This window comes from Numida meleagris, chromosome 6 (genome assembly GCF_002078875.1).
Source record: "Numida meleagris isolate 19003 breed g44 Domestic line chromosome 6, NumMel1.0, whole genome shotgun sequence".
Lineage (NCBI taxonomy): Eukaryota > Metazoa > Chordata > Aves > Galliformes > Numididae > Numida > Numida meleagris.
Genome location: NC_034414.1, coordinates 45,700,786 through 45,726,402, shown reverse-complemented (window position 1 = coordinate 45,726,402; position 25,617 = coordinate 45,700,786). Strand labels below are relative to the sequence as shown.

At 41.3% G+C, this 25,617-nt stretch overlaps 1 protein-coding gene and 1 long non-coding RNA gene across 5 annotated transcripts in view; both read left to right on the top strand.

Moving 5' to 3' along the window:
- CCDC88C (coiled-coil domain containing 88C) overlaps positions 1-16,049 on the top strand; it is an 86,257-nt gene extending 70,208 nt beyond the window's left edge. For 2 of the 4 annotated variants that reach the window (XM_021403264.1, XM_021403266.1), the window contains 10 exons: positions 91-234; positions 2,026-2,212; positions 2,433-2,578; positions 3,335-3,424; positions 4,834-5,075; positions 8,839-9,021; positions 9,435-9,503; positions 10,257-10,325; positions 11,077-11,378; positions 13,736-16,049. In XM_021403264.1, coding sequence (XP_021258939.1) covers positions 91-234; positions 2,026-2,212; positions 2,433-2,578; positions 3,335-3,424; positions 4,834-5,075; positions 8,839-9,021; positions 9,435-9,503; positions 10,257-10,325; positions 11,077-11,378; positions 13,736-14,749 — 2,446 coding nt within the window. In that variant the 3' untranslated portion in view covers positions 14,750-16,049. Of the gene's footprint in view, positions 1-90; positions 235-2,025; positions 2,213-2,432; positions 2,579-3,334; positions 3,425-4,833; positions 5,076-6,543; positions 6,956-8,838; positions 9,022-9,434; positions 9,504-10,256; positions 10,326-11,076; positions 11,379-13,735 lie in introns of those variants that run through there. The other 2 variants (XM_021403265.1, XR_002440605.1) reach the window with 2 other exon arrangements.
- LOC110402187 lies at positions 18,686-25,614 on the top strand. Its single transcript, XR_002440963.1, has 3 exons — positions 18,686-20,017; positions 20,468-20,631; positions 23,784-25,614. It is a non-coding gene; the product is annotated as an uncharacterized LOC110402187 (long non-coding RNA).

The following is a 25,617-nucleotide window of genomic DNA, read 5'->3' as shown; positions in this document are numbered from 1 at the left end:
TGTTTGTGGTACCACCTATTAACAAATCTTAAAACAGAGGAAGAAAAATTTATAAAAAGCAGCTGAGAGTATGCTATTCGCCTTTTCTAGATACAACAGTTTAATGAAACAGAAGGCAGAACTGGAAGAGTTGGAAGTAGCTCTAAAAACTGAGAGAGAGGTTCTGCAAGAAGAAAGGAGATCAAATGCGATAACGGCTGGGGAAAATCAGAAGCTGAGGGAGGAACTGGACAGGTATGGCTCCCTCTCTCAATTCTTGTAACTATTGTTGAAAAGTCAGTGATACAGAATACATGTTTTCTCTTCTGCATTGTGTTAATTGTAGCTCCAAAATACTTTCATTAACGCGTCTGTTAATTTTTCCTAAGTTCTGTCTTGTAACTTGTTCATTTTGTTTAACTTGTTTTAGATTATTGGCTTCATGGATACTGTGAACAAAAAAAAAGGTGCTTCTGATTCTGGAAATTTTGCTTGTTCAAAATAACCCTGCACTTGTGGTCCTGTTCACAAGTCTCTCTGTACTGAGTTGTTTCCAGCACCTGTCTTTAAGTAGAACTACAGAAACCCAAAGCACTCAGTAGAGTTGTGTGAAATGCTCCCTACTCACTTTTTTTCCCTGTAAGAAAAGCGACATCGTATTTTTTACACAGCATGCTTTAGGTCCAGGAGATAATGTAGCTGTTTCTTTTCTGCATCCAAAAGAGAGCTGCCATTTGTTAGTCATCTAAAAAAACTTAATCCTTGTTATTAATAATGGACTTAGTGATTCATATCATCACTGGGTGACTGTGAACTCATACCAGACTCTCTTGTTGAGACAGCATCCAGAAGTTACAGAATGTAACAGTAAAATGGACAGCTATTTGTCCTAAGTCTTCTGATGTTAAGTGATATGCTTTTATTTGGAGTATTCAGAATCTGTGCTTTGGAGAAGTATGGTCTGATTATAGCCCAGAAGAATGCTCATGGTGGCATCCAATGTAGGCATTGGCTTATGCATGTGCTTCCCTGAGACAGTGGTTGGGCGCTGAAACAGACTCCTGAGGGCAGTGATCAAAGCCCCATGCTGCCAGAGTTCAAGAGGTGTCTGGACAACGCTCTCAGACATATGGTCTAATTTTTGGATGGTCCTTTTGGGAGCTTGGACTTGATGATCATTATGGGTCCCTTCCAGCTTGGGATATTCTATGATTCCTGCTCAGTTCTCACTGTTAGAACCTATTCAGTCCCACTGCTCAAAGGCATTTTGAGAAAAAGTTTGTTACAAATAAGGCTCCAAGGTTTCAAGTTCAAACAGCATCAGATTGAATCATGTTTGAACACTACACCTTCAGTTCAGTCACAAAAGTTTTGTATGTTGTCCCAGTTTAATGTACCATAGCATACTGCTGAGCTCTGCAAACACTGTTTCCTTAAGCCTTCAGTTTCTCTAGGAACAAGGAAAGATGATGCAAAATGTTATTTACAGTGCTGAATGAGAGGAAGACGTAGCTGTCAGCAGATACAGAATGTAACCATTTTCTTTGATCTGCTCATACAATTTTATGCCTTCGTGAGTAGTAGGCATTTTTTGATTTACCAAAAGGTATAAAGGAATGCTGTAGTTTCATTTACAGCATTACAGTGCCACATCTATGTTCATATAACACGTGCTTGTATTTCATGCATCAGGAAAAAAATTCTGTTAGTACTCTTTATTTATGCTAAATAGAGCTGCCTTTATATCAGGATGCTCTTAAATACACCCTGCCTCAGGAATTTATGATGTATTTCTTACACATGGAGGAAAAGGCATTTTTGTTTTGTCTATTTTCTTTTAATCCAACTGAAGATTGAAAATATTTTACAATACTGTTATAACTTTTTATTAAAATCTTTTATGCGACAAGAATAAAAATATTTTTAGGAGCCCTTAGAACTTAACATTTGATTTGGTGACGGCTGCACACTTAAAATGTAGTCTTTGAAAGTGAGGTACTTTGTGTGAAGTGTTCTTCATAAGCCTGTTGGTTTTTTCGTGTTTAGGGTGAATTTCTTGCACAGCCAACTAAAGGCAGAATATGAAGGGCTGCATTCACACACTAAAGAACTGAAAACTTCCCTGAACAACTCTCAGCTAGAGCTGAACCGTTGGCAGGCTCGCTACGATGAGCTGAAAGAACAGCACCAGTCCATGGATATCTCTCTAACCAAGCTGGATAACCACTGTGAGGTGAGTAGCAATAGGCAGGTACACTGCTGGATTTCTGTAAGTGGGCATCCAATGTTTGAAGTTTCTGGTAAATATATAGAAAGTCAAGCTACATGGTTATAATAACTCTAGTATCAGTTTGTATCCTAGGTTGCTTTGCTGTTGTGTTAGCTTAATTACATTGCAGATCCAGAGAAGTCAAATGTAGGGAAGAAATTCATCGGTCTGTCTTGTTTAATAGCTGCTGTCACGTCTAAAGGGAAATCTGGAAGAAGAGAATCATCATCTTCTAAGTCAGATTCAGATGCTGAATCAGCAGAATCAGATGTTACTGGAGCAGAACATGGAGAACAAGGATCAGTATCATGAAGAGCAGAAACAGTACATGTAAGAGACTAGAGTTTTAAACTGTGAACCTTGAAAATACACTTTAGATAAACATAGAATACTGATCATCTATCAGTAGAAGAGCCAGCAGAGGATTGATTGATCTATTTGATACCTACCTGGAAAAGGGGATATTCAGAAGATTTTCTATAATGGGAATGTGCTACAAGATTCCTTTGTCTTGCCTTACACAAACAGATATTCAGGAGGTATCCATACAAGTACAGCTCTTTTCAAGTAATACGAATGAGTCCACGTGGAAAGCTTAGCTGTAAAAGCTGGAATGCTTCTCAAAGCAGTACTTCTCAAAGAGGTCTGAAGAACTTGAAAAAGAGCTGAGTTGCAGAAAGAGTGTGGACTTATTGGAGTAATTTTATGTTCTAGTTACTTGAGGCTGTGTCTGCTCTCAAGTGATTTGTCAGTGAACTATGAATAAGAATGAACACAGCAAACAAACGAAAAAAACCCACAAGATTATTCTTAACATCTAGTGGTCAAAACAAAAGAAACTACCTGAGTTGTTATGAGTAATCTAACACATATCTACTGTTATTCTTTCACCTTTCATGCTTTTTGCACAAAAGTCACTCACTTGGCAGCAAGTTAGACAGACTTTTGCACCTTTCTATATAGAGAATGAGCTCAATAGCATTCTGAAACTTATGTGACAGGAGGATATTTCAGTCTCTTTGCTTTCTTTGGCTTTTTGTGTTTATTGCATACAGATAATTCAGAATATGCTTTTTCCTATCACAGTGACAAATTAAATGCCTTGAAGAGACACAAGGAAAAACTTGAAGAGAAAATAATGGATCAGTACAAGTTTTATGATCCTACTCCAAAAAAGTAAGTCCTACTCGGATTCAGTTTTGCTGAATCCAGTATTTGCTGAATTCAATATTGATGTACAGATTAGTGAGGATGAGAAAGGCCTCTCCATAACAGTAGAAAATTGAAATTTCATCTGAATTGAGGACAAAATGTCATCTCCACTTCTCTCTTGACTGTCACTCTGCAAACCATTCCCAGAAGCAGCAGCCATGATTTAGGTTGTGTTAATAGGGAGTACAGCGCCTTGCATGGCGTCCTGTCTCTTAGTACTGGAATCTGAAACAGTATTAACTGGAAAAGAGATGCTTAGCCCTGCAGGATATCATGTGCCTTGAGAAGTGCACACTCATCCTTTCACTTTTGGGAAGGTAAAATTTCTTCTGGGATTGTTTTGTTTTAAATCTGCATGGCAGCACAGTAGTTAAGTAGTTCCAAAGTTCAGTGATGACTTATGCCCACAACTAAAAGCAACAGAAGTATACCAGAAGGTACAAATTTCTGTGCCCTTAATTCAGAAAATGATTCCAACAGAAATGTGCATGCATTTTTCGAAGAACTGTGGTGTATGAAACCATTAAGTGAATAGTGTACACGGATACATGGATGCACAGAAGATACCTGCCTGTGGTTTTGTAGTAGAAGGGAAGAAAGACTACTGGAGAGATAGGAAGCTTCAGTATTGATAGATCATTCAGTACTAGTGCTAAAATAATGCTGAGCTGGTGGTCAGGTTCTTGCTTTAGCCTCAGAATATATAAGTTGCTGCCACCAGCTCTGAATTGATGGAGGATGTGAGATATGAGATCCTGATGAGCAATGGTTGGTGATGTATCTTACAGCTCCCACTGGGGGGACAGTTTTACCGTCCATCACCAAACAGTCTCTTACCTTTGTTTTGAAACTGCTCCGTCGCCAGAGCTGGATTAGTGTCCCAGACACAAGCAGAGACTGTATATTCAGAAAGCAGCAGTAGGAGTTCAGAGAGCTTCTGTTTCACAGGATATAAGCAGTCCATTAGAGAGAAAAAATTTATATAACAAACAAGGGACAAGCTATTTCCACTATACGTAGATCAAACTGATACTTTTAGCAAAGGGGAGAAATGGTCCTTAAAGCAGTTTTCATTTCTTCGCTTCTTGGTCGTCTTGATAGTCTTGTGTAGGTCCGTGTGTGTAGTTTAGATTTCTAGCAGAGGAGACAGTTGTTTTTCTCATATCTCTCATGCTGAAGAAATATTTCTGTGAAACAGTAACTTTAGGAGAGAATGCTAAGCTTCTGAGAAATTCGTGCTCTATCTTTCCAACCAGTTCATGACAGCAAAAAATAAGAATGTAGCTTGATGGCTTTAGCACAGCTGTAAACTTCTTCAGGGAGTATCTCATGCAGTGTTTTTTGAATCCTGTTCACTAAACCTCCTTTATCAGGAAAAACCACTGGATTGGAGCCAGAGCCTTAGCCAAACTAATCAAGCCAAAGAAGGAGTCTACAAGGGAGCGGTTGAAGCCAGCAACAGAGAGTCCTCCATGGCATTCTGAATCCCCAGAGACAGTAAACTCTCCATCTGCCTCACAAAAAGTGAAACATCAACAAGAATCTCAGGATAATACCTCTCAAGGATCGAACTCTGTGGAAGAAAAAGAGAACCCTGGAGGTTTTTCAACTAAAGGTAAGTAATGCTTTGCCCAAATTTTTGAGCCAAACAGGTTTTTGGCACTTTTTCAATTGTTTTTTTGTTTGTTTGTTTTAAAGCATAAGATACACTGCATCATTGTGTTTTAAATCTCTTTTTTTTAGTAAACTATTTGATTTGTTCCCATTATCTAGTACTTTTCCTTTCAGCTTTTGCACATAGTTTCATAATTGACCTAAGTGTATTGCATATTACTGAGTAAGTTGATGAAAATAGTTTGTTTACAGAGACTTAGCAATAAAGCAGTTTAAAGCTGATCTGTGTAATTTTATGGTCGTATTTATTAACATCTGTTCAAGTAGATTAAGGCTGGTCCTACAGCAGCTACCAGGAGGTGGCGCACATGCAAAAGAAATAACAGAAAATGCTTATTTATGGTAATCTTGTTATTTTGGAGGATGATGCAGTGAGTTGACTCAGGATCAAATTAACAATTTCTTGATGTAAAAAGATGAAATAATTTTTGAAACATTAAAAGGAATGAGAAAGACAGAATGATCTCTCCGGCAGAGTTACTTTGTACAGTAGATCAGATATTCTTAATGACTGGGAATTTAAAAGACAGCTCCTTGAAATAAATACACTGTAGTCTTTATTGAAGATAATACAAAATCAACTTTTACCTATTCTGTTGAGATCACTTTTGTCTGGTTCTGTGTATAGTTTTTTGTCCTCCTAGAAGCAATTTTGAACTTAATTCTTATGTAGTATTTCCTGCATCTCTGCTGGGCAGTGCAGGAGACAGAAGGGGACAAGCTGACGAGTGCAGTTGCTGTTACCAACTACTACAAGTGTCTGTTTTGTTGAAGTTTTTGTTTTGATTGGGTTTTATATTTCCTCTTCTCCATTCTTGGAGACCTTTGATTTACCTAAAATAGTGCACATTCCAAATCATCCACGCGGTTCTGGGAAATGTTAGAAATGTGTAGTCTGTATCCTAAGTTCAACCTGGAAATTTAGGCTTGGATTTCCACAAAAAAGGCCTTCACCAAGTGCCGGAGATAAGATCAAGAATGAAACTCCAGAGGCTTGGTTATGTGAAACATGCTTACGTTGAGATGATGAGCATCAGTATTAAAGCCTAGAATACATCTAGAAGATCTGAGTATATAATGACCAAGTAGCATGCAGACCTGTCTGATTTTTTATTTTTTAATTAAAATACTGGGGGGTTATGTACAGTTATGTGTTAACGAAGTTGCTTATGTTTTCTGTATATTTCTTAATCTGTGCATTAAAATGAGTCAGATTAACTGGTTAATTATGCATTAATCTGAGTCCTCTAAATAGATGTGTTAGTCTTTGTTCCTCGAATCCTTTGTCATTTCTTACTGGTTGTGTGGTGTTTAATCTGTTTTAAGACACTTAAGCTTTATGTACAAGGGCTTTTTTCACTTTTTTTTTTTCTTCTTCTTTTTGGGATACCTGGGTGATAACAATTTAGCTGCGCAGCGCAGAAAGATTGCCTTTTTGAGAAGCAAAAGCAAGGATAAAGAAAAGTCTCCTAAGTCTCCATCGAATCACCAGTCTCTCTCTAGTCGGCTCCGGTTCTGGTCTTCTTCCGACATCCCGCCCTCTCCTAATGAGCCTCTTTCTTTCTCGGAATTGGGAGATATCTAACACCTTTTCTTTAGTATTTATCTTCATTTACTTCTGAAAACTTTTTAAACCCACGTGCCTTAAAAGAACACACACCTTCATAGAAATACTCAGCATGCCTTTACAGTACTTTAAATACAAGCACAGATTAGTGAACATGGACTTAAGTTTTCCTGTAGAAGATGAGTCACTATTGCACACTGGATCATTTCTTCAATGCAGCACAATTTTAGGGGACCTCATGGCATACAGTTTGCGTATGTATATTGGCTGTGGTGCATGTTATAAGTAAGTGAAGCTGCTATGCGCTTGGATATTTCCTTGCAGTCACGTCCTTGCATCGTGTCCAGTTGATGTGTTGAACTGATTTGCTGCTGCTTTGCTTTCTGCATCGTTACAGTCCTACTAAAACGCAAACGTAATATGTAGCCGGTTTCAGGTCTTTGAGATTTTTCCAATACTCTGCACAGCTAATTGCTAAAAATGACATTTTTTAAACATCACTGTCTTATAAGTAGCCTAGTTTTGAATATAGAGTGGAAGCTACTGGGAAAATTCTTCCCACAAAATGTCTTGATGCTTGCATCCTAATCTGCTATTTAGAGAGTCCTTAGAGCTATGGAATTAATCTTAAATTGAGCAGGAAGTTTACATTTCTACTGTTTCCATCTTGAGAGTTTTTGGAAAAGTGGATTTGTTCTCCTAAGACTGGGGATAACCTTCATCATAGACTTGTTGCCTAGAATTCTTACTGCCTGGTAGTCATAAGCTGGTAGCTTCTGAAATGAACTTGGGGCTTCCGTCCCTGCTCTGTGTTAAGAGAAGTGTGTGCACCACAGGCAATGTGCTGTGATGCATGGGGAGCTCAGCAGAGACCCTAAGGATCTGTTTCATCTCCTTTCTCACCCTTAGAAGGGATACAGCCAAGGGCACTGGTGCAGAAGCTTGTTGCTGCCCACTTGGGGATTTTATAGTGTCTTTGTCAAGGGCAGTTAATAATTCTGGCATCTGTGAAAGGTGTTAGTGCATTTTCGAAGTCAATTAGAAATGTATATTTGCATGCCAAGCTTTAGACGGTAGTTGCCCCAGTAAGCGTGCCATCAACTTCAATTCTGAGAGAAAGTGCAGACTCTGTGCCATGGAGCCCACGCAGACTGTGGGATAAAACGTTTTTTTCTGAAGTAAGCTTCCAGGAATCATCTGATATGACAGTAACTTGGTCTGCTTTCTTTAATACAGCTCTGCTGCTACTCTGTGCTTTGAACTATCTCTTGTCTGCAAGTTTATTTTGACCACTGCAGTCTGCTGTGTTTTCAGCTTTTAATTACAGTCAGTTAAGCATGTGCTCCTTAGAAATGTATAGGAACCTAGAACCTTGCATCTCATTAAAGCTGCTTCCTGTAGTAAATGCCCTAAATTTTGTTCTGTTTTATGGGTGCCTTAAAGTGTTACAAGAAATGAAGTGACCTACCTCATCACTAGGAAAGATGTCTCCAGCTTTCTGAATTTAAGTAATATTCTAGCAGTTTTTGTTCTCTTCATGCTCAGGTCCCATGAATTCCTCCTAAGAGGCACTGTAGCAGAGCATTGCAAGGGCAGTGATTTTAACCTTGAAGAGACCGTGCTGTTACTACAGTAAAGATCTAAACCTGAGAGCAGTTAGCTTAGTGTGCAGATCATGATAGTTAATTTCCAAATCAATGTGTTTTCCTTTTGAACAAGAGTATACCTTCTGTCACTTCATTCTTATTCTCTTTTATTACTGAAGTGCTTATAAAATGTACCTGTAAGGAATAATGTTACAGGAATTTCACACCTCAGTTATTTTTTCTGCATTCATGTCTTTGCTCCTTTTCTTCCTCATTTCACAGTAACTTCTGCATGTATAATACCAACCCTCCCACTGGCACTAAACAGCCCTTGTCACTCCCACACTTTACAGAGAGCACACATGATTGAAAAACTGGTGGCAGAAATTTACTGTTAAATACCGAACTGGTTATGGGAAAGCTTGCAAACCTTGCGCCTCTGTTGTGCAGTTTCTTTGTGCCTGCTTGTCGTGTTTGTATGGGCAGATAAATACGCATCTCCTAACGCTGTTTTTCAATGGCTCGTTTTATTTCTCTTTCTCCCCCCTCAGTGCTAATGGATTTGAAGCAAAAGAGGAATTCCCATCATGGGAGCGGCAATGATGGTGTTGAAATCTCAGCAGACTCTGTGACCAAACACTCCTGTGTGGAGCTGGGTCCCAGGACTTGCTCGACCTCAGCTATTCACCTGCACACTTCCACCCCCATCTCCAGGCTCCCAAGCAGACCAAAAGGTGTGCACTGAGTTTGATCTACCAGCTGTTTGTACAAGTCAGGCTACTTTTTTGTTCTCACTTGAATAAATCTTGGCTTCTGTTGACATTCATGTAAAAAACAGCACAAATCTTCTCACTCCGACTTTATCTGTTTAATTGATCAGATACAGGGTTTTCTTACTCTTTTAATGCCGTCAACTCGACAGACCACGTTTGGTTGTTAGTCAGTTGTACCGTGGGTCCCTGCCCAGTGACTCATAGCAGTGGTTAGAAATTGGCTGCTCTTCCAATATTGGCTCTAAAACCCACTTGATCATCTCAGTCTTTTACACTGCAAGAATCTGTTGGAGAATGACCTAAAGGATTGATCTTCTTGTGTTTAATACTGCCTTCTAACTTCTACATTCTGACTAATTTGTGTTCTTTTTTAGGCTATAATTCAGAAGATAATCTGTGTGAACAGTCCCCTGAGGTAGAGTTTGCAAGCACCAGACAGCATGGTAAGCTTGTAGCAAACACAAATGCTCTAAAACCTCTATGTTAAGATTTCTTTTATTTGCATCCAGTGAGCTATCCTCAAACATTTTAGTTAAATATTGTAGGATCAATGCAGTAATGCAAAACTGTTTGGGGATTTGGGGTCTTAACATGTATTTTTTTTTTTCTTGAGAAGCTTTTAATGGATGTTTTCCTAAAATGAATTTTCAGAAGTAATGCTGACATTGAGACAAATTGCTTTGCCTCAATAGCAGACTCTTTAATGCATGCCGTATGTATTTGTTGCTGATCTTTCTGAACAGTGTTGTAAGGAAGTAGATAAGAAATAAATCAAAAAAATATTGAGGGGAAAGGGAGGATGCGTGGTGGAAACAGAGCTGTAACAGCAGCACTGCCTGCTTAAAGATTTGTAGAAGACTTCATTTGCAGTCTGATTACCAGCTTCTTCCAAAGAAATGAACTGAGAGACGGACAGCTTACCAGATAAACTTATTCAGTATCTGTGTTAATTTCTTAATAGTTGTAAAAATGTATTTTTTGGTGCAAAAAATAACAGTGAGAAAAATGAAGTCATCCTGAGCAACTTGACTTGAAGAATGAGAATGATTTCTACTTTGTCTAGACTTTGTTCATCCTCTGTATATCATGTTGTTAATGTTTCTAGAGAGACTTGGTTGTACAAGTACAGCCAGCTCTTGTAGAAAATCAATGGAACTTCAGATCTGTTTGTTAAATGCTTGTTTCGTGTTCTTCAGTGTCCAGGCCAAGCAGTCTAGAGAGCAGTAGAAATGCATCCAGCAGTAGTTCACCACTCAATTTGAAAGGTAAAGCTTTTACAGCTGAGTTCCAACAAACAGGAAGTGAAATTACGTGAAATTGTGTGCAAAGTGCTGTTTTCCTTCCAATTAAACTCAGACTGTTGTTTTGAAATTGTAATGATTATACAATCTGGACATGGCTGTCTTGGGAATCAAAACACTACTGGCAAGAAGTATTTTTTTCTAAGACTGATTCTGGCAAGGGGTGACTTTTAAGGCAGGCAGTCTAGTTTTGCCTCAGTCTGACTGGCATCATACTGGGGGAACTAACAGGCCACTCTTCAAATTCTTTTTACAGCAACAAATCTCAGCTCGTCTTCCTCTACACAGCTTGTATAAGTAATCAGTGCACTCAGACTTGCTAAAATTCTGAGTCTTTAAAGGGTAAATGAGATCATGCATTGTGGAAAATTCCACTTTCAGCTTTCCCACTGCCAGGTTTTGGCTCTCAGATCACACAGTCATGACTGAGAGATCAAGTAGCACAGAGGTGGTTAAAGAGGCCCCCTGGATTAACTGTATTACTCCTGTTCTTCGAGCAAGTCGCTGTGCTCGTTTAACATAGGAGCTAAAAGAAAATATTGTTAGACATTGACTAATCCTGATTTTTTGTCAGTTCTGTGGGAGGAGAAAGTAATGACAGAAGTGCCACCTAGTCTGTGTGGAAATAGCCCTAGATCACAATGTTCCTACCTCAGTAAATCTGTTGAACAGAAGGAAAAATTGTGGCTTTAATGGTATTCGTGATTTTTTTCAGGTTCCTTAGATCATATCCATGGTAGAACTGAGAGCCTCAGCAGTGAAGATACAGTGCCAAGCAGAGAGGTGCCGGCCTTGCTCCGAGACCGCTATCCTTTTCACTCCGCTTCTGCCATTGTAGACCCTAGCAACAGATATGAGTCCTCCTTCCACAGGAATGGTTTGATCTCTAATGATACATCTCAGAAGAGTACTCCATCTCAGTCTTACACGGGCAGGCAGCGCTCTGCCTCCCCCGGCAGTGAGATGGTAACCCTGGAAGAGTTCCTGGAAGAGAGCAACAGGCTGTCTCCACCAAGCGTAAGTAGTCCTTCTCGGTGCCGCTAAGCTGCTCAAAGCTGATTGAGGGGGAAAAGGGCATAGGAAAACCAGGAAACAGAAGATCCTCGTTTGTACATGGGAAACTCACAGAGATCTATAAATTTTGCATATTGAGAATTGAAAATTAACTAGCTAATAACAATTAATTTTACACAGCACTTGCTGATTTATTCTGTTGCATTGGCCATGACAATTAATACAGATAACTCACTGCAAGTACTGTGTTTTGAACTGGGGCTTTTTAAAAGCTAACGCTTGTTGAGTTTTTGTATTATATCATCAATTCTGAATTCCAAATATTCTTCCTTGTGAATGATATGTTTTCTGTGATTTTCAGCTGCTAAATCTAATGGGAAATGATATCTAGCAGTAGTTTTCAGAGTATGCAGTTATGAAACCATCTCCTAATCTGAAAAGACCATTGCATTTGATAATATTTTTCTCGCTGAAGGAAGTTTCCAATGTCTTCACCATGCTTTGTGTGCTGACTGGCAGTGTTCTGTTGGTTCAGTGGCTGCAAGAATGTGCCACACTCTGCAGTGCTTGGCCGGAAAGGAAGTGTTTTTTCTTGATGGCATTTGTTTACTGCTCAGATACACCGTACAGTAGTGAAGTGGTACAGTATTAAGCATGTTAGTATCTTGAGAACAATTCCCTGGCAATGTAAGTGAACAGGTGTTTCTGTTTAATGAATGCCTTGGTAACAGTATTGAAATCAGCAGAGCTGTTCTGTGACATCAGTAAATTCTCGTCCTTGAAGTTTGAGAACGATACTTAAATATGCTTCCTATTCTTCAGTTACAGTAAATTTCATAGCCTTTAGACATGTTTAAAATTTGATTTTTGTAGTCTATAACTACCTGACCACATTTTCGTTTTCATCCTGTCATCCTTGTTCCTTTTCAGCGTCGGCGCAGTTTAGATGAGAGTGAAATGATTTCATTGCACCAATTTCTGTTAGAAGCTGATGCACTGTATCCCTCTTGCTACACCCTATGTCCTTCCCTCCATCAGGAATCTTCACAGTCACTTGAGTCGGTCCTCATTCATTCATGTCCTGACAGCATGAGACACAGAACAGACAGGGGAAATAGGAGATCCACTTCACTGTATATTCCCAGGGTATCCATTGTTCTTGCTATGAAGGCAACAGCTTCCAACTTACCACAGCTTTTGCTAGCATATTAATACCTATAAAAGGATTTTGTAACTCTCAGCTGTTACTTAAAGACTAAGGCTGCCAGATTATTTGCATTACTTGCTCATAAAGTATTTGCAGTGCTTGTTCATAAATGTACGTGTTTTTGGAGAATGAGTAATTCTGTAGTGTTAATGTGCATAACAGCAGTTCAAAGTGAAGTAAAAATAACCTTAACACTAACATTTAGTTGAGCATAGAAATCTTCCAGCTGCATTTCAACTGCTATTACTGTTGATAGTGTTCACTTCCAGCAGATCGGTTTTGTGACTGGAAGAAATGGTTGGAACTTGAATTAAATGAATAGATTAAGCTTTAACATGCTCCCTAGAGAAGAGTGAAGAAATACGTTGAGTTTGTTTTAGTGCATTTTTTTCATGAAGACAGCATGTGCTTTATAAACTATTCTGAGCATGCCTTGTACTAATAGTTCAGTGGCAGCTGATGAAACGTGACTGCTTTTCATTTGCATGGACCATCCTCATGAAATATTCAACACATTTTCTTTTACTGCCAGGTTAATTGTCTGAAATTTGCAAGTTAGGTGTGGACAAGCAATCATTTTTCCATTTTGTGGAGCACATTTCATTACGTTGTACCTGCACCTTTTAACATATATAGTATACTGACTGGGAGAGGTGAGGAAAATCAAGGCAGAAGTGATGAAACTTTCTTATGATGCTAGCAAGGCTTTTTTTCTTTTTATATCTGTGATATTACGGAAGAGTGTTACCCAGAGGAACTGTATTCTGGAAAGTGACAGAACATCATGGATATCTGCTGAAACCAATGGATGATTTCATTCGTATTGATAGTAATGTTACAGTGATAGTGGCTGATGTGAAAGGAAGCAAAATTGCTGCTGCCCAGGTTGCTAGTGAGATGAAATTTCTTTAAATTTTTGACAATTAGCCTGGCAAACAAGGCTGTCACAATTAATTATGATGAGCATGTTATCCCTTTATTTGAATTTATATCCATTGTAAGCATTTGTATCTTCTGTTCCACTCTTGAATATAAAATCTGTGGTTTTGAGTCTCTTGAAATAAGAGGGAAGGAAGATTGAATGAAAAGCTCTACTTATTTCTTTGCACAGAAAGTGTTGACATTAATGTAGCACGTGCATATTTTTTCACAGGACACCTCCAGTAACAAAGAGGATTTGCCGAGTGGTTATTTTAAGAAGGCAAATGAGCCTTCAGCTTCTGGGAACCCACTGGTTCAACTGTCAAGAAAGGAGGCTGCCAAGATACCCGCTGGCCACATTGCTCCAGCTGTAAGGATGGCCCTCGCTGGTGAAGAAGGAAGAACAGCTAAGCCTGGAAATTACATGAAGCCAAACCTCAGACAAGTTGAACCTGAGCCTCTGACAAATTCCCAGGGATCCATTAAGCTTCCTCATATGCCACAGCAGCAACCCGCTGGTGGCATGCGGCAGACGGCACAGCCACAGCAACCTGGGTCCATCAGCAGGAGGAGTACGTCACTGAGCAGGGCATTCAGCTTAGCCTCTGCAGATCTCCTCAGAGCCACTGGCCCAGAGACATACAGGCAGGAGAGCCCTCAGAAGTCAGTAGGAGACTTGCGTGGGGGCAAGGATACTTTCTGTCAGACTTCTAGAGCTTCTGTACCAGCAAGCTCCCAGGCAACCTTAAGAGAGAGGCCCCAGTCAGCAAAGGTGGGAGGTTCCGTGCAAGGTGTTGATTCTCGTTGTCGGCAGCTTGATGCAAGGCGTCTTTCCCTGGCCCCACCAAAAGATGAGAGGCCACTCTCCTTCCACCAATTTTCTGCCTCGCCTACTGCATCCACCAGCAATCTGAATGTGCAGCAACAGGAGCGAGTGAACCCTGGGCAACACTACTCACCCACACCACATACTCCATCTAAAACCAAGCCTAAGCCAGCCCCTCGTACTGGGGAGGTAGCCACAGTGGGCTCTGCCAGAGCCGTTTCCACCAGCACCGAGGGAAGTACTTCCCTAGGGCAAAGCCAGAGTGATGTCCTACTTAGCAAGTGCCAGGGCAAGCTGCCAGAAGGCAGCTGTGGGGCTTTGGAGGAGCCCATGAGAGGAAGCAACTCAAGCAGCACTCCTGGGTCTCCAGACCCCCAGGGGGATCAGCAGACAGTTTGGTATGAGTATGGCTGTGTGTAACCCATGGGTGCAGCTGGTAGTATATGTGTTCAACACTACTGATGTTGGGTAGTCCTTGTCTAGACACTGTGCCAGGTCTTAAAAGACATCATCTGCATGCTGATCTGAATGTTCTCCGGGTACTGTTTTCTAGTTGGACAAAATTAAGAAATAAAGGGAGCAAACTCCCAGCCCATCTTTTGACACTGTTGTGCCTGAAAAGAAGTGGAAGCTTGACACAATCCCATAGCAAACTTGGGACCTGATTCTCACAGATGCTGAGCATTTCCCCCTGCAGGAGAAGCTCAGCAGGGTCCAGTGTCATTGCTGCACTGTGCTCCCCTCCTACCTGCATTAAAGAAAAGTTTCACAGGTAATACATATGTGCTGAAACCAGCTTCGCTGTTGTTAAAAAATTTAAACCATACTGAAAAGGTCATATAAAAGCCAAACTACTTCCAAAAAGACATAACCAGACACTTGGCTTAAGTAGCTTAAAGAGAAAGCTGAAGAGCAAAAGTGTGTGGCTTTAACCATGAATCTGTTAAAATCAGTTCTTGCTGCAGCCACATTTTATACAGGTAACACGTAGAATGCAAGAATTGTATGCTAACCTTCCCCACTGGGATTGTCTGAACACAGAGAGGGGCCAGTGTTACCACCCCACTGCCTTCCCTGTGTAGCTGCAGCTTAGTGGATCCTTGACTCTGAAAGCCAAGTGGTGCTGCTTCTTGAAATTTTTATGCAAACACTGGAACTAATGCAGCCTTTTCAGGGCAGATGTCATTTGAATTGTAAGAGTGACATCTCATGTACAAAAGTGACTTGTAAGTATGTATATAAGGAGCTCAAGTATTGTATAGGAATGCTGTGTATAAATTGTATTATTACATCTGTGTGTGGCAGCCCGCATCCGAAATGATATGTGGGATTCCATCTTTTAGAAATCTCTGTTTCCAGCAACCTTGCTCAGAATAGAAAGCAAAATAATTTTATATACACGTGAAAGAAATATACTTTTAAATCTATTTATGCGCAAGAAAGTTCCTTGTATGTTTCTGTCCGGAGTGTCATCAGTTGCTTATGTATATATGATGAAATGCATATCTTTAATTCTGTTTCGTGTTTGTATAGCTGTTTTTCTTGACTTTTCTAGACTAAATCCTCCCCTTCCCCCCACTAATATTTGTTTTTCTGGTTCTGATTTAATCTAGTAAAAGCTAAAATCGATTCAGCTAAGGATGTTTTTGTTATCTGGTATGTAGTAATCCCATTCTGGAAACTACAAAATTGTTTATAATAAAGATTAAAATAAAACAGATTGATGTTGTACTGTTTTTATCCTTGGAAAATATACCAGGTTCACGGTGTTGGATGGAACTCTGTTTGCAATGTTTTGTGTAAGCGTTAGCACTGATTCATGTCTCTGAGCAGCAGAGTTGCATTTGTTTATATGATGTTGCCAAAAAAGGCGTATCGGAAATCTTTGTTTAATTGTAGCCTTGTTGCTGAAGACTTCAGGAGGACTAATGATGCAAATTAAGTGTCTTCTAGGTTGCTGTAGAATCAGACCATCAGACTTGTAAACTTCCCTGACGGCTTCAGACAGCACCAAGCATGCTTTCATTTTGATGAAGTGTGCATTTGTGCAGTGTTTCATGCTTAACTAATCTCAGGATACCTTACAAAAGTGAGAAATTACTCATCTTTGAATGTGAAGACAATAGTAAAAGGAACTTCTCTGCTTTTTTAATTGCAAACCACAGTTCAGCAACAATGTTAAAATGATGTGTTATGCAGCAATCTATTTTTAATACACGGAGTGTTCTTGGTAAAGCAAAATCTTCCAGAAGTTCCCTGTTAAATTCGATTATCTGCCTGGTCACTAATGGTGAAAGACAGGTATTTCTGTGGTTTCAGCTCCTTTTTAGAGGTGTGTGCCTGATTGCTGGCAGGCTGGAACGGATCTGTGAGTTGTTGGTTATTGCAGATGCAATTTGCTGTGAATACCTGCATGATCACTTAAACCTTAATTGTCACTTTCTGAATTATTTACAGTTACTTACTTCCTCAGCCCTTGTGAGTTTGAATAAAAACAATACTTATGTATTACTTTTCAAATATGAGATGATTTTAAACACGGAGTTCATAACACAGATCAACTCGTGGTTAACATTAAAGCCACCTTTGGCTCCTTGAAGCATACGATGTGGCCTCGGGGCTCCTGAGAGTGTGAAGGGAAATTTTGTTAGAGGAGACTGTCTTGCTGCTGCAGGCACTGTCGTTTTGCAGTCTGCTCACATAACTGTTTTGAACTATTCTTTGATAGACTTGGTGTCTCCCAGGTGGCGTGAGATGGCAGGAGCAGCTGGGAGGGGTTTCTCTGGAAGAGAGAAGTGGCAGAGGCAGAGCTGCCACAGCACCTCAGGCTTCTCGCATCTAAGAGGAAAAGGGGAATGGTCACGAAATGGTGACAACCTGGCGTGCTGAGCTTTGGGACGTGGGATACCTCTGCACAGGAGCGTGAAGCTGTGCGGACGAGGCTGCCCCAGCTCTGGGTGGAAAGCACGAGGAGGCCAACATTTGCTGACCTGTGAGCTGGGCCTGCTGGCTGGGTGTGCTGGTCACCTGCACTGAATAGTGCCAGAAGTGGTTTTGAGGGTAACAATTCAAGTAATGGTGTTCAGTCATGGAGTATCTTAGTCCACATATGCAGCTTGTGAAGCCTGTAGATCCCGTTTTCTATTAGCAGACATATGTTTGAAGGGGACCCGGGAGTGAGTGGGTTTCTGAGAAAGGCTGGGGCCTGCCCTGTTTGGCAATACCCCATTCTCTGAAGTCAGCACTTCTCTTTAATGTGAGGAAAGAAACTGCACGCTGCATGATAAGAGTATCTGCCTGAAGTAAGAGAAGCAGCTGCTGTGCAAAGTACTTGTGGGGAATCGCGTGTTCTGCGGTATCTCCTTATCAAGAAATCTGAAGCCCAGATCCTTCGCAGAGAAACCTTGTCATGGAAACCTTCCTATTAGATATTCCTCAGCTGGTTGTGAAGGAAAGAGAGCTTACCTGGTTTCAATTAATTAGGATCAGAACATGAAATTGCCAAAGACAAATAATAGAATTTATTGTAAAAACAGTTGAAGAGTTCTTAGCTTAGAAAAAATGATACATCACTTGTACATGCTGTGGCTGGAAATTATTTCTGATCATCCAGATGATCCAGATGTTTGAGTTAAAAGGTTAAAAGTTCAACCAGAGGTGAATGGCTTGATGGGTGATGAAAGAAATGCTGCAGGAATTGCTGATTCCTATGCAATGACCCATGGCCTGGGTGTTGAGTGGATGTGGAGAGGGTGAGAGATCAACGAAACCTTGTGCTCCTGAACCTGAATCCAGCTGGGATGGGGACATTTGAATTGCGGTTTTGAATTCTTAGATGAAAAAAATAATAATTTTAAAAGTTGAGTTGTGGTAAGCTTCACAAAAAGATGTTACTGTAATAGTTTGTCAGCGGTTTACGGGCATTCGGCCTGGTTCCGTGACGAATGGGGCGGGGGACCCACGCCCCGTGAAAGGGAAAAGGGAAAAAAGAGTAGGGAGATGGGCCTAAAAACAAAACAGCGGCAACAATCTGAGGAGAAACAAACTAATTTACTAAATAAGATATCAGAATGCAAAATAACTCACTATAATACAATATAATTACAATTTAAGCTGATAAATCCAATACAATGAGAGAGAGTGTCCAAAATTAAAGTAGGCCTTACTCTAATACCGACGATAAGATGGCTGGGGAGCGAGATGCTGCTGGGACGAGAGACAGGTGGAAAGAGAGCAAGGTCTTGTGATCTGTGAGTTTTTATCTTTCCCTCTGACCAGAAAATCTTAACAGAGGAGCAAAGTCCCCTGGGGAATGCAGTAGTCCTTCTCTTCTGAGAACTAGGTACATACACTACATGATGTTATGATGTGGAATACCAATAACCGAAAATCATAAAACCATGACATAGTTGCATCAAAGCTGTGAAATATCGGGTCCTGGTGGCACTAGAGGTGTTCAAGGCAAGGTGGAAAGTTAGGAATGTTGTTACAGGTCACTCATGCTGGACAGAATTAACCTGACGTAGCAGTGCAGTGTGAAATAGTTCCATTACCAAAAATAACAGATTAATTTCTCATGGTGAAGGGTTGCTGCAGTGGAGAAATAGACTATTGCGCTGTGGACGTCTGTCTTTAAGGCTGGTACTAGGGGCTGCTGTGAGAATGGAGAGAGTGGTGTCAGCTGGAAAGTGGTGAGAAAAATTACTGTGATTTAAGAAAGAGCTGACAGGAGATTAAGATAACTGAGAGAAGCTACAGCAAGTTTTGCGAAACTAAATGGTGTTTTTCTAGGCGCAAGGATTTCTCTGAAAGTATGAAGTGAACAATAGGCTGCTTAAAAGCTTCTAAAACACAGAAGTCTTTAAGAGGGTAACTTGGGTCCTCATGACAGTGATGTGTGAGCTGATGGTGTGTGACACAAAGCTGAGGTCGGTGCAGATCTGGAGGATTTTGAAGAATCCTGTTAAAAAATAACATGAGGAACAGTGGCACCGTGCTGGTGCTGCCCCTGCTGAATCTGTGGAAGGAACAATTCCCTAACATTTTTTAGTCAGTTGGGTGGGAATTGATTTCTGCTGAGGAAAGGACCATGAAAACGTGGTTATTGCACAGCAACTAGGAACTTTAACATGTCCAAAACAAAGCACAAAATGCCATGGAAACTACGGTCAGCTCTCTGTATCATTCTCAGATGCTTTTCTGATCAGCTGTAGTTAAAATACATACTTTTATTGAAAGATTACAAGTGAGGATTATGTGGCTCTGGTGGTGAAGCTATGCCAAAGTATGTAGCGCGTGTGTTCTTGTGTACCAGAATGAGGAAGGGTAATGGGTCTCAGCATTGGTATTAGCCTTTAAAAAGCACGTATTATGCAAAGGGATGTCCTGTGGTAATCTGAAAGAAAAATAAAGCTACAGGTGCAATCCATTGCTGCAGACCATTATGGAGTCATATAGATCGGTCTAATATCACAGTACTTTAATGCTTTTGATTTATGGTATGAGATATTTTTGGGGCAAACTAAACTACCTCATCGGGTAAATTCAAAAAGACTCCCCTTACTCTCCAACATCATGAATTGGCTTCTTCTGAGCAAGAATGGAGCTGGGCTGCCACACAGGGAACTGCGTGTACATTCTCCATGTGAAAATCCCTGAAGCTTGCAAAGCAAAGATCACCTCACCAAGGTGAGATTGGGTCAACTAATTTTTTCAGTAGTTGAGATGCTCTGGAAGTGTAAGAAGTTACTGGCATTTACTTCACTGAGTAAAGCACTTGATGTTTGGGAACATGCTGCTAAGGGGAAAGCATGAAAGTTCAAGAAGGGTATTCCAGATGGGGAAGCACAACTCCCTGGTGGACTGCTGAGGCATCTCAGGAGATTTGCATTGAAGGGAAAGAGGGAGTTTTCTGCGAGAAGTAGGAAAGTATGACTGGGAAGGACCGAAGTGAGCATTCTGCAGTGCTTCTAGCCTGATTGCTTTACCATTCTGCAGAGAGCTTGGAGGGTTACAGGATGTGAAAAGCTATGTTTTCTTGCTGCCTTAAATATCTGTGACTAAAATTATCTGTTTCTTGTGAAACCCATGAAAATGCTTTTCTGCACCTTTGATAGAGCCTTTTTTTTTTTCTTCTAGTTATCCAAAACCTGTGTGCTGGGAGCCCACAAAATACCTGATCTACAGATGTGTTTGTGCCATTCATCACCCAGGGACATTGAGCTGCAGCATCTCCATTCTCTATGGAGACAGAAAATTGACATCAGTTTGAGAGTGTTCCTGTAGGACCCCTCTGGCCATCTGTGAGTGAAAGGAGAAGAAGCACTGAGAACAAGGGAAGATTTTGAAGGGAAAATCTTGGGAACTTTTTTTTTTTTAAATTGTAATTTTATCTGAGCAAGGATTGCTTATTCAAAGCAGTGCAAAAGTCAAATGGAGAGAAGGGCAGGCACAAGCCATGTGGAGTAGACTTTGTGTTGCTTTAACTGGAACTTAAGATAAGTTTGATAGCTTTCAGTTTCCTCAGTCTCTGGAATTCATTCATAGCTTTTTTGTCCATAAGGAAATCAGTGTTTTAGAGAACACTAATAACAGCCTTGTGTAAGGGGAAGGGCTGCAGTGCTTATATGCTCTGTTTCCATTAGGCCTTCTGACTCTGGTAAAGTTCTTCCTCCACTGTTTTAGTTTTAGATCACTCTGGGAAAAACAGCATTAAATCAGCATCTGATGGATGCACTGTTATGTACAATGTGGAGTGCAGCCTTGGTGTCTCCACTGACAAGGATCTCTGCGGTTGCTACTTTTTCTTGTTTTTGTAGTATTTTCTTGCACCTGAATAGCAACGGCTTAGAGGAAGTGGGAAATGTGTGTCTGATGGGGAACAGTGTATTTTTAATGGTTTTGCATGCCCTTAAAAACCACTTCTACCAACAAGAATCACACATGTACTAGCAGGAAACTTTTTGCATGCCGTCTACAAACATAGACGTTCTCTTGCTATGTCCTGTCTTACAGCTGAGGCAGTGCAACCAGCTACTGCAAGCTGGCTCAGTCCATCTTATCTATAGTTTTCCTTCCCTCATGACTTCTCTTCAGCATGATAGACCTCTCTACTCTTCCTTCCAGTATTATTATTTCCTACTCCTTAATTCACCTTTTTGTACCTTGTTTTCTTACAGACCTAGTTCCAGTTTTCTTCTTTCTATGCCCATTTCGATTGCTAAAAGTGTTAGTCATCTATTGTGTGTGCTTGCAGCCCAGAAGGGCAGCAGTATCCTGGGCTGCATTAACAAAAGGGTGGCTGCAGGGAGGGGGAGGGGATTGTTACCACTCTGCTCTGCCCTCCGGAGCCACCATCTGGGTGTCCAGGAGTGGGACCCCCAGCCCAAGAGGGACATGGAGCTGTTGGAGTGGGTCCAGAGGAAGGCACGAAGATGATCAGAGGGCTGGAGCACCTCGCCTGTGAAGACCAGCTGAGGGAGCTGGCCTTGTTCAGCCTGGAAAAGAGAAGGCTCTGGGAGGACCTCACTGTGGCCTTCCAGCACTTAAAGGGAACTTTTAAGCAGGAGGGGGACCAACTTTTTACACAGTCTAATAGTGATAGAACAAGGGGAAATGACTTCAAACTATATATAAGGGCGAAAATTTAGTTTAGATGTTAGGAAGAAACTTTTTACTCACAGGGCAGTGAGCCACTGGTACAGGCTGCCCAGAGAAGCTGTGGATGCCCCATCCCTGGAGGTATTCACAGCCAGGTTGGATGGGGCCCTGGGCAGCCTGATCTGGTGAGGTGCAACAAGCCCACAGAAGAGTGATTGGAACTAGATGATCCTTAAGGTCCCTTCCAACCTAAGACATTCTATGATGCTATGATTCTATGACCGACCGGTGAGCAGAAAGTAGCACTTTTTTTGCCACCTTTTCTTGCTGTTCTTTTCCACCCTTGTCAGGTTTTCTTGTTCAGTCAAATTCTCAAGCCTTGAGGTCAGTATTTATTCCTGATCCCACCTCATTTTCTCAGTGCTTTCTGATGCTTCCTTAGCTATTTCTCTGTTGCTTCATGCTTTTTTTTTTTCCGGGTGCCTTTCTTCCGTCACATCCCTCTCCCTCTCTAGAACACAGTGCAGTTGCAGCCCTCTCATAGTGTCTGTTCTCCACATCCTCCTTTAGCTCACTTTTACTGCTCTTTTTCACCATGTGTTCGTGACAAATGGTAGCCAAGTCTTAGGCAGGAAATGTACTCTCTGCTACAAACAGCTGTGGGTATTTGTGGTGCACAAGATGCTAATTTGCACGAAGTCTGGAGCCCAGTTCTTCTGAAATCTTGTTTTCAAATTTCAAAGTTTGCTTGTTCTTAGTTACTGAGATATCTTTCAAAAATTTCTTCATCAAGATGAATATAGGATTCTACTATCTGTAGCAGGGTTTTTATGTAAGATCTTAGAACAGTTTTTGAACCAGTTGGGTAGGCATTTTAGGGCTGGTAGATACATTTGATGATTGAAATTCTTTGAGAATTTATTAGCTCTTATAACTATTAATGGGATGCTAGATGCATTTTAAAAGGTCCATATTTTTGCATATTGAGACAGTATTGTCTCTATTCGGTCAGGTATTTTTAACAATATAATTTTCCACATAATTTTCATTGTTTTAGAATTTTGTTCCTTACTTATTTTGGCTCCAAGAATTGTTATCCACATGCAGCTCCCATGAGCGACGATCCATTTCCTTGTTTACTTTACCAGACATATCAGTGTTAGCAGAGCCCCACTCGGGAGATCCTGATCTCCCACCCTGTCCTGTACAAGGAGCTCCAGTGAGCACGTGCTTGTTCTCTTGTTACATAATCAGGCAAAAAAAAAAAAAAATGATAGTAGGTACTCACAGGACTTCATTAGGATCAAATTTCAACAACTTAAAGATTTGCAACTAAAATCAAGAGAAATGTTCCTTCCTGTGTTAAGCAGATTTAGCCTATTAGACTTTAAGAGGCAGAATTTATCTGGAAAAGGAATGCTAACAAGTTAAAACTGAATGTGTGAAGAAAAGCAAAAATTAAGCTAACTCAGTGATTCCAGTCTGGTTCTAGTGTTATCTCTTTGTAGCAGTGTTTTGCAGAGAGGGATAAGCCATTATCTGGAATACTGTGCGCATTCATATTTCGTCTACTGCAGTTACTGAAGACCAAGGGCTTTTTTTCCCTTGGGACATCGGTTCAGGAACATTCAGACCTTCCCTTCCCACTGCATTGAGGCAATGGCAGATGGACCGCCTTATGACAACAGTTCTCCTCAATCTAAAAATCCCAGATTCATGCTGATAGGAGGAGAAAGAGCAGCACGAGTGTTCACATCCATGTAGCTATCTATCTTGAACTCCTCATGTTACCAACCTTCTTTTATGTAAGTTATGAAAGTTATGTAACTTATGAAAGTTCGCATGTGCATTCCAGGTGAGATGAGCTGGTTACTCCAGTGTATCCACAATCAACCATGGGTCCTTCACAAAAGCAGGAACTGCAAGATCACCCATCAAAGCCAGTGTGTCTTCAGTGGCAGAAGATCTGGGGAAAGGACGAATTCAGCCTCCCTGCAGATAGCAAGAACAGATGCTCCAGCTTCAACTCTGGAGCATCTGTGAGGTCTATGGTTTCACTGCCTCCTCCTCCTAGATTTTAACAAAACTTTTTATTTATTCTAATAGCCCTTACATAGAAATTCCTGCATCCTCAGTTTTCTTTGCATTGTTCAGCACTGTGAATCAGAACAGGCTGATATCTGGATGCCTGTGTGAGATTCGTGTCACCTCAGTCTTTAGTCCCTCTTGGAGGTAGAAATGGAGCCTGGATGATGGAGCTTGTTTGGTGTTTGTGAGGTGTGTGTTAGGCTATGGCATTTTCCACTAGGAACTCTTGGAGCTGAGATCACCATGTGGGCACATTCCTGGGGACCATCTCTAGAACACTGTTCCACACGTCTTCCCAAAGTAATTAGAGAGTGCACCTGAGGGCTGTATCTACCCTGCAGGAGCTGTCCAAGCAAAAACAGACCTGTGGAAGAAATTAAAAATAATGTGTGATGCAGCTAAGACTGGGACAAGAAAAGAAACAAGAGAAAGCAGAAGGACAGGGAAAGCAGGATGCGTGGGCTGCAGTTAAATATACAGCAGTGCTCTTGCTTGCATGGGCGGCCAACATGTAGGGGCTTTGTGGTACAGCTGCCCCTCAGCAGCACGGAGACAAGCCTGTGTGGGCTCCAGATAGTACCAGGACAGAGGGAAGAGCAGTGACAGGTCCTTGTTTCAGCAGCTCTGTGCTGTTCCCATCCTGCCACTGGTTCTCAGGTACAGAGCCCAGTACCTCCCTCTGCTTCCCCTCCTCAGGGAGCTGCAGGGCGCAGTGAAGCCGCCTCTCGGCCTGCTCTTCTCCAGACTGCACAGCCGCATGCCCTCAGTCTCCCCTCACAGGACATGCCTTCAGCCCTAGTTTGCTTTACTGGGCCTTAGAGGAAGGAGGAGGTCCCCGTGACCTTCCTGCTGCATTTCTGTGGCTTCTATGACATCTACAGTGTAGGTCCATTCCTTCTGAGGTCTGCTGGCTCTGGCTGTGACATGTGTGTAAGCCAGGAGTTTAATTATTATAAACATTAAAATGATTTGACCAAAGCAAGTGGAAAGCAAAAATTGCCACTTGGGCTGAATAATTGCCAATTCTCAGCTCTAATAGCTGCTGTATAATTTATAGGGATAAAAGGCTATGGAGCAGTCATTTCTCTTCACTTTTAGAGTTTTGTATAGATCCCCAAGTGTCAGTACTGTGTGTGATGAGGCCATGCCGTGCAGCACTTCTGCTGCCCTGGAAGCGAGGGAGAAGGGGATGACCACAATCCCTTTACTTCAACAATCTGCCTACAGCATCTGCATGCTGAGAAAAGCAGAATATAGTGGCTGGATGAAAGAAAGCCAAACCAGGATTTCCCCGGAGTTTGTTTTGCTCTGTAATTTTTGGAAAAGGAGGTTGGTAGAAGTGCCTGTTTCTTCTCCCCACGCAAGGCCTGGTTTACCATCTGAGCCGCTCCAGTGTTACCTTTTAGCACGCTCACATGGACGCTTATTGCGCCTGATGGCCAAGGCTCAGCTTTCGGGGTATTCTGAGGGCCTGCGTCCAACATCTAACACATAGCTCAGCATGTTCACAGTTCAGTGTGACTGAGAGCTGCAGCCCAGGTGGTTTACTGACGACAGCAACTTTTACTTTTCTTCCCAAAGATCCCAGTCCATGGGATTTT